This window comes from Numida meleagris, chromosome 12 (assembly GCF_002078875.1).
Source record: "Numida meleagris isolate 19003 breed g44 Domestic line chromosome 12, NumMel1.0, whole genome shotgun sequence".
Taxonomy (NCBI): Eukaryota; Metazoa; Chordata; class Aves; order Galliformes; family Numididae; genus Numida; species Numida meleagris.
The window spans coordinates 16618347-16627312 of NC_034420.1; the positions used below are offsets into that span (position 1 = coordinate 16618347).

An 8966-nucleotide genomic window follows, 5' to 3' on the forward strand; every position below is an offset into this window, starting at 1 on the left:
CTGCACCAAGCATTAGCTCCCAAAGAGGACAGGTGTCACTGTGCATTTGGGATGAAGGAGTTGTGTATTCTAGAAACAACAACAGACACGGTCACTTTCTTAGTTCCAAGGCCATGGTTTTCAATAGATGTGGTAATTTATAGTTGCTTGCTTACACTGATTATTTACATTCACTCACTTTACACATATGCTGTGAAGATTCCCCAAGCCCAAGGGCTGTGCTGAGGTAACACTGCACGGCCCTGACAGCAAGTACAGGCATTCCGATCATCTGCACATCAAAAAGTCATAAATATCTCATTCTCAAACACGAAGCCTACACCCATGCACACACACAGAATAGAAAATGTAAATTCCATGTCACTCGTGGTAACGCACAGGACTGTGTTTGGGTGTAGTTGTCTAACGACCCGGTCTCCACTCCGGCTTGGTGTGCACTGTTCAGCCAGAGGAACCCGAGGCTGCCAGATCAGGATACCCCCAGGAGTGCTGCGACCAACCTCACCCCCAGCTCAGCCCATCAGAAGTTCATCCTGACACCTCAGCCCCACAGTGCCCAGGGCCAAAGCCCCCAACCTCTCTGAGCTGCAGAATCATCCCTGTCCTGATGGCGAGGGATCTTCCAGCTCACCAGGAAATGTTCATCAGGTCAGGGAATATTTAAATACATTTGTTCACTTTTGAAACTGTGCAAAATTAATGTTAAGTTCCAGATGAGCACTAAGTTAAGGTGCATCTCCAGATCTGCCCCGGGCCTTCAGAAATGGCGAGCTGACATCACAAGAGCAGATGATGAAGAGGAACATGATAGAAACTGGAATGTGTGCTTTAAGAACTGAGCAAAGCGTATGAGACTTGGCACCAACTACATTTCCAACACAGCCTTACCTTTGCAAATAACTTTTAAAGAAATCAAAACTTGATTTTAATAACTAAGATTAGGAAAACATCATGAACAAAAAGGAACTAACTATGATCAGCTCTTTTTTCCCCTTCCTTATTGCTTTTAACCGTCTGTATGAAAATTATACATCTCTATAATGATGTTTAAAGAACATTCACACAACTCCTACTCCATTTGTGTCCACCCCACCCCTCCCAGCCCCGCTCCCACCCACCCGGCTCCACCACGTCCCCAGGCACAGTCAGTGCTGGCCCCCAGCTCCCGTGTGGCTGAGGCCACCAGGACCCCGCGGTGACAGTGGTGGTTGGGCTCAGCACCCAAAGGTGCAGGTGGGAGGCAGCCCGGCCATTTATTCCTTGGGATGAGCCCAGAGTCAGCCCAGCCACGGCTGGAAGCTCCTGGAGATTCCAGCAGGATAAGGACAATCTTCAGACATTTAAGGTACAAAAATCAAAGCAAGTGCATTTTTTGGAGATTATTAATCGGCCAGGCTTGGGAAGGTCTTCAGAGGGAAGAACAAAAGGCACGTCCCTAATGCAAATCCATGCAAAACAAAACTTAGTTCCCTTCCCCAAAGCATGGGAAATGCGGCTGCTCAGTGGCAGCTCAGAACTACTGAAAATAGGGAGGACAGCGTTTTATCCCCTAAGACCGTCGCTAGGGACACGGGATTTGTTTTGCTCATGTTGTCCCAAAAATCTGGACCAAGCAAACAACCGGAGTGCAAACTATCAGCTGAAACAAACTCCGGCAGAGTCAGAACAAGGCAAGAAGCGAGCTGAACTCCAAAGTGCCGAGGGCCACAGAGGCATTCCCCGGGCCATGCTGGGCAGCAGGGCAGCGTGCTCCCACATCCCCAGCCCACACGCTCCTGGTGCTCTCGGTGCCCACAGCCAGCAGGACCCCGGAGGAGGGAGCAGCACTGTGAGCACAGACCCTGCCCCGTGCGTGCTCGGCCTTGCACCTCAGCACCAAACACAGCCAGACAAGAGACGGCATCAGAGGGCGCAAAACCTCCCAGGCAAATTCATAAGTAAATAATTTGCATTTGCTCTCGCCGCACAAATGGCTGCAAAATCTCCTGGGATCTTCCCCCTCCTCCCCCGAAAACACCTCTCCTTCCCAGCCACACCTCTCCCCTATTTATTCACCTTGCATTTCTGTTTTTCAGCTGTACGCTCCAATCGTTCCACAAGTTTTAACTGTCATATTTTCCCATGGACTTTCACACTGAAGCACCACTAAGAGACACTTCACCTTCTTAAACGCTTCAGAACATTTTACAAAGCAATGCTATAGAGCTCAGCACGGGATTGCTCAGATCACCTTAGCGCAGGGCATCCGCTTTCTTCCCGGTGCTGCCCCATCCCTGCACTCAGGAGACCTCTCCTGCTCAGAGACCTCGCACAGCTCTGGGCGCAGCGGGAGAAGGGGCCGAGCAATGAACTGCCCCGGGATTTCTGCAGGAATTAGCGATGCAGCTCAGGCCTTCGCCACAAAGATTTGAAAGCCTCCTGCTGAGGACGGCACAAATAAGCCACGTTGTTGCACAGCACAGCCTCCTTAGCCACGTAACTGCCGCTTATTCTAATCTACGAGAGGGTTCTTTTCACCGCGGAGATAACATCACGTGAGATAAAGTCACCTTTAAGAGCCTTTCTGGTTTTAGCGGACAGCAGGACAGCGTACCTCTAGCGTCGTGCCGATGAGAGCAACGTCCCCAGGCAGCATTTCCGAGGGCTGGGACCGCTTCAGGCAGGAGCCAGCGCGCACCGCGCTGCCAACATCGGCTTCCCGCAGCAATCCCGACAGCAGCAGCTTCTCGAGAGCACTTTCCCAACTAGAGAGTAACTTTCCCAACACCTCAGGGGCTCGCCGGCCCTCAAATCCCTGCATAAGCGATCCCTCCCCCTCCGCCCTTCCCAAATCCATCTACCTCCGTCCGTCTCGATTCACCTTCTCCGTGGCGAATTGCTTCCAGATGGCTTCACGCGCTCTCAGCAACTGAACCCGATCAGCGCCGTTCACGGAGCGGAGCCGGAGCGCCCCGAGCCGCGCGGACCCCGCTCCCCCCGCTCCCCGCAGCGCTCTGCCCGCCCGCACGCGGCCCGGCCCCGGGGAGGCACGGAGGTGGGGTCACGGCGAGGAACGCGCAGCTGGAGGCCGCGGGAGCCGGATCTGCTGGGGTAAAAGGAGGAGGAACACCCCCCCCCCACACACACACACACCCCGGTGGGCTCCTTGACAACTCAGGGCTTTTCTCGCTGAGGGTCACACGGGGACACGCATCGCAGCCAGCACGGAACAAACAAGCCCCAACAAAACAAACAGCAATTCCCCGTTTCCTACCTTACAGCCCCAAGCCAGTCCCGGGGCGGACCGGCTGCCAGAATGGCCGGAACTGCTATTTTATTTAGAAACAATACAAAAAATCTGAGCAATGTCACATGCGGGCACTGTCACTTACCGGTCCTACCTGCTGCCCCAGGCCAGCTGACAGCAGCAGGCTCCCGCTTTCTGGTGGTGCTCGTAGATCCCTTCCAGCTGAACTGTTCTAAGGACGTGGAAGATCTCAGCTCCGTACCAGCACACAGAGGCAAGAGGAAGAATGCCAAACATGAGACCCCATCTCCCGCCTTCCCAGAGTTTGTTTGGGTTTTTATCCTTCCCCTTTCTATAGGAAAAAAATATATATAGAAAGGGGGAATGGCTTCTGCAAACCTATTTCTATGTTAATTAAGAGCGCTTTGGTTTGCTTTTAATAACCAAGCAGCACACTCTTGTGTTTTGTCCCAAAATGTGCACCTGATGACAGCACCGTACAGTTTCACCCTACAGCTCAGCCACTCCAATGGCAACATCCCAACGAGCCACGGCCTCCCCTGCTGCCTTCCTCCTCAACAAAGGGCACAGCCCGAGCTGCCCCACAGCCCTGGATGGAGCGAGCAGACGGGGAATGAGCTCTGGTCATTTTTTTTTAATGACTATCTGATTACAACAAGGAGAGACCCACCAGCTTCCTTCTGCGGGTGTTTGCTGAGTGGGTGACGCTGTGAGAGCCGTACTTGAACACCGCATGTCGGCATCGTCACCATCACCACGTGGCTGATGGGAAGCAATGCGTGGATGAGTTGTAAACCAAGATCTCGGTACAGAGGAGCTGTAAGGGAGCACTCCAGAAGCACGTACCTTCCCTGCAGCAAAACCGAAGGGGTCGGGCAAAGGAAAGCCAAGCAGAACCAGCAGCCCACGAGCAGAGGAGGGCTGCCCTGCGCCAGCCCTTTGTTTTCACTGAGGCTGAAGTACAACTTTTCTCACACTGCTGCCTATTCAGTCACCAAACCCATGTGCCAAATGAACCAACTAACCGATCACCCTGTCAAGGACAGTTATTAATTCCAGTGGTACAAAGAGCCCACAGGGTCACTTCTCCTCAGCGCTGTGCTACACACTCAGCTTCCAGCCCCAACAGTAACACGCCTAAAGGAGCAGCAGTGCTCCTCTGCAGTGTGCCCTGCTCCTGGCACGGAGCAGCCGTGCTGCTCATCACAGCACTGTGTGCAGCGAGCTTTGTACTGAGACCAGGCTACAGCTCCACAGCAGGCACCAGGTTCAGAGTTACAGCGTGTGGGCAGTTAGCTGTGGTTCTGCAGCGTTATTAAGGGACCTCACAGAGAGCACCTGGTGATTCTTGTATTTCAAAGTGCTCTGAATCAGCTCAGCAAGCCCAAGTGAAGCACTCTGTGTGTGGGGGCATAACAGCTGCACCTGCAATTAATGCTTTTGCTCTCTTGTGGAAGCAAACAAATGTCATTACCTAGCCACAGGGCAAAGCCACCGAGTCTTCCTTGTTTTATTAGAAATTTAAAGATTGCTATTAGTTTGTGATTGTACAAATGAGGTACTCGGTGTTACCCAAGGAAGAAACAAGAAAAGATGTTGGAGAGCAGCTCAAATAGTCATGGAATAGCAGAAACCATCGTCACGTCTCTGACACTAACACAGGGAGGGACTGGTTTACACTTGTGATGGAGCAGAGATCAGCTCATTATGTGGCACTGAAGGATGTATTTCTAAAATGAACAAGAGTACCGACCACCTTATCCAAGCAGTGTTACACAGTGACCTTAGACTCCAGAGCATCCCCCTCTCATCGCAGTCAAATCAGCTTTAAGAGATCTAAGGAAAAAGGGTTACCTTGTTTCATATTGGAGATTGCTGTCTGAATTAACCTTCCACTCCAAATGAAGGCGCTCCAGGCTGACGATTCTGTAAGTTAACCAAGCGTTCTCTGAACAAGTACCCCTTACTTCGAAGCCTTAAGATGTGAAAGCTAGATTACAGGCGACACTTCACCAGATTACCGACAGCATAGCTCTAATTGAATGCAACTGACATGAAAACACATTTTCTCATGCATTTTCCTTCTTAAAACAAAAATCCATCCCTTAATTACATCCTGTAACAAGAGTTTCTAAACACTCCTGCTGCACTCAATACTACTCCAGCTGGAGTCTTCAGGAACGCTTCAGGAGCAATAATATTTAGCATCTTCAGCCAGTGATAACTGGCTTTGTTACTGAACTTTCCGTAACAGTTAACACACAAATACCGAAATTTCTGCTAATCCCGCTCACTCAGCCGGACCGGCAGCATCACTTCGTCTCCCCGGCTCCCTCTGGAGGCTAATACAGGAACACTCGTGCGCTGCAGTTCACTACGTGGAAAAGTTTAACTCTGAGAAGCAGGATTTGTTCGTGAGATGCTTCCACGTGCAAAGGCTCAGCCTGGCTGCAAACAGACACCTGGGTTCCCCAGCCACCTGTGGATCTTTCCCTTTGGTTTCTAATGACAAAGAAACCTCCCTCCCAAGCCACAGCTGAAACATATTTAAGGGCTTGTGCCCAGGGGGCCTTTTTTCTTGAATACTTTAGGGGAGGCATTGTTAGGTTGTGGACCTAAAGAGCATGGAGGGTACCTGGAGGATTTGCGTTTGTTTCTATTGCTACATTCACTGGCTCTCTTTTAGCATCCAGTGCTCCCCCCGCTCCAGGGATCGTGCAGCATCTGACAAGGTCTCCGGGCTTTTGGTAGCTCCTGAGGTCAGCGAGCTCCACCCGCTGCTGCTGCTGCCCAAGGGCGTGAGCCGAGGCTATGCCCTCCTGCCTCCCCTGCTCAAGGTGCTGTCTGACCAGGGACGCCAGAGCTGGGAAAGCGGGGCCCCCAGGCTTCGGCCGGACTCCCGAGCCCTGAGGTACATGAAGAGGCTGTACAAGATGTATGCCACCAAGGAGGGAATCCCGAAGGCCCACAAGAGCCACCTCTATAACACTGTTCGACTTTTCACCCCGTGTTCTGAGTGCCAGCACCGCCACAGGGACCTGAGTAAAGGTAGGTGGGGAGCGACCTGAGCTGCGAGGGTCAGGCTGCTGGGAGGTATTTTGTTTTTTAACAGTTAATCTCACACAGTGTATCCTAAATGCAGCAATGGTTAGAGCAGTAGTGTGAATGGGAACCAAATTCCTAAAGCAAATCTTGAGGCTGCTGTTAAAATTCATAACTTTAGAAAAAATTCATTAACATAAACCATACCGTAAGTTTATAAAATCCATGCAGCCCTCATCTGATTTTTGATCCTATGAAGATCACCTAAAGTGCCTGAGTGGTCACAAAAGAACAATTTCTAACTCAGAGAAAAAGAGGCAGTGGTGAGCAGTAAGAGCAGCAGTGAATTGAGCCTGCAGTTCCACACCTGGAAAGAGGGCCAGCACATGGCTTCACCAAGCTCAAAATAAGATGGAAGTTGCAGTGAATACAAATAACATCATGGGAAATGACAATAACAATGTATCCTACAGTAGGGACGAATGAGACAGAAGGATGCACTCAAAATAGCTTGGAAGCTGTCTTGCTGTTTCATAAAAGAAAACAAACTGACAAAACGATGATTTCTTAAATTAGTGCTAATAAATAAATTTGTGCCTTGCTGCTGGTCAGATTCACTGGCAGCTGTTGAGGAACACATGAGTAGGAAGAATACCTGGAGTTAATACTACAAAGCCCTGACAGCATTCCCTTTAAAATTTAGCTATTTCATTTTATGGCTCCCTGTATAATCCAGAGTGTCTTGCTCCTCCTTCCCCATACCAGCACTGAAAGGACAACTGCCAGCTTCATGTGCTGCTCTTTAACTGCACTTTAATGCCTCTTAAAAGCTTGGGCCTTCTTGGTTTTGTTGATAACTTTTGTTTCTGACCTAAGTAGACATTTCATATGATAAAAATATGTATGGGCATCTAAATTGGTTTGTTCTCCTGCTTAACAATTTCTCATTATCCACTAGACCATAGTATTTATGTATTGGTGGCAAACCAGGATGCATTAACTGTGCAAGATCTTTGTTTACCTTCTCAGGAGACCTTCACTCGGTGGATTTGCTCTTCAACCTGGATCGTGTTACTGCTCTCGAGCACTTACTCAAGTCTGTCTTGCTCTACTCATTTGACACATCAGTTCCCACTTCTTCCTTTACGTGCACGTGCCATTTGTCTGTTAAGGAGCATGATTTTTCTAGCCAAGTATGTCCCAGCGTTTCACACTCTGTAGCTTTTAGCCTGCACTTTGAAGTTAGAAAACGCAAGTGGGTTGAGATTGATGTGACTTCTTTTCTGCAGCCTCTAATTGCTACTAACAGGAGGAATATTCATATGGCTGTGAACTTCACTTGTCTGATGGGTAATCCACAACATAACACTAAGCAGGATAATCTCATTGATATGGCTCTGGTCCCCCCTTCTCTTCTTCTTTACCTAAATGATACCAGCGAGCAAGCTTATCACAGGTGGAACTCACTTAGACACAGGAGGAAAAGCCCGCTGCGGCCCAAGCGAAGGAACAGTCCATTTGCTGATGTGACAGGTGACAAAGGAAGAGAGAACACGCAGGGAAAAAGGGCATCTCGGCATCGAAGAGAAGAGAACCTGAAAGAAGCTCCAGCAACTCCGCCTCGTAATCTGAGCGAATATTTCAAACAATTTCTGTTTCCTCAAAACGAGTGTGAGCTTCACAGCTTCCGTTTAAGTTTTAGCCAATTAAAATGGGACAAATGGATAATAGCACCACATAGATACAGCCCTCAGTACTGCAAGGGTGACTGTCCCAGGGTAGTCGGGCACCGTTACGGCTCTCCTGTACATACGATGGTGCAGAACATAATATATGAGAAACTGGACTCCTCTGTTCCCAAGCCCTCCTGTGTGCCTGCTGAGTACAGCCCTCTGAGCGTCCTTACGATAGAGCCTGACGGCTCCATAGTCTACAAAGAATACGAGGATATGATAGCTACTAAGTGCACTTGTCGGTAGTGGGTGTATCCTAATCTGTTTTACACTTAGCTTGGGTGTTTTGCATTCTCAAAATAGTTGTAGCATTTGTATAATTCTATTCAGTTTGAAAGAGCTGTTAGGATTTAGCATGGAGTTAGCGGGTGTTTACATAATAGCACTATTTTTGTAGCCACTCAGCTGTTCTAGAATGTGAAATTAAATGTAAATATCTTTTTATTGAAATAATATTGCATTTAAACAAGTGGTTTCAATTACCAGATGCCTATTTTAAGCTGTTTTGTTACAGATTTAATAATAAATAAAATGAATGCCTATCACGCATACCACTTAAATTCAGTGTTTGCTAGTCTTCCTCTATAGAAAGAAATCCTTTGTAATGACACTTCTAAGTTTCTAGGGAAAGAGGAAAGGCTAATGTTAGAATTACTTTCTCAGTATTTCATTCTTTTTCCTCCCCAAATTTCCAGTTTCCTCAACATTTTTCTAGTTCTAGGAATGCTGCAGAAAATGCATGTTTCAGGCTGGGGACACAAGCTAAGGGAGCTTTGGCTGAAGCTCTCGCGAAGGACTGCTTTGATAGGGATTTTTAATAGAAGAATGCAGTGCAGCACTGTTTTGTGTGGATTTTTTTTTTAGTTGCTAAGAATGGCTTTTAAAACAATTTGCAAATATATTGATGCATCAGCTCCTCAATTCTCTCCCAGTCCCTAACATTA

The 8966-nt window shown here is 48.6% G+C and overlaps 2 protein-coding genes across 8 annotated transcripts in view; one reads left to right on the plus strand and one right to left on the minus strand.

Moving 5' to 3' along the window:
• The window catches only part of SHROOM1 (shroom family member 1), a 46382-nt gene extending 43025 nt beyond the window's left edge, over positions 1–3357 (minus strand). For 2 of the 7 annotated variants that reach the window (XM_021410781.1, XM_021410778.1), the window contains exon 1: positions 2861–3025. The gene's annotated coding sequence lies outside the window, so the exon portion shown is untranslated. Of the gene's footprint in view, positions 1–2593; positions 2817–2840; positions 3026–3253 lie in introns of those variants that run through there. The other 5 variants (XM_021410780.1, XM_021410777.1, XM_021410782.1 and 2 more) reach the window with 4 other exon arrangements.
• On the plus strand, positions 5772–8582 carry GDF9 (growth differentiation factor 9). The gene is made up of 2 exons (XM_021410789.1): positions 5772–6295; positions 7319–8582. The coding sequence occupies exons 1-2, from the start codon at positions 5872–5874 to the stop codon at positions 8266–8268; spliced, it is 1374 nt and encodes a 457-aa protein (XP_021266464.1). The 5' UTR covers positions 5772–5871; the 3' UTR covers positions 8269–8582.

Coding starts and splice junctions, on each gene's coding strand:
- GDF9 (XM_021410789.1), top strand. CDS start 5,872: ATGGAGGGTACCTGGAGGATTTGCGTTTGTTTCTATTGCTACATTCAC. Junction 6,296..7,318: donor CCACAGGGACCTGAGTAAAG/GTAGGTGGGGAG, acceptor TTACCTTCTCAG/GAGACCTTCACTCGGTGGAT.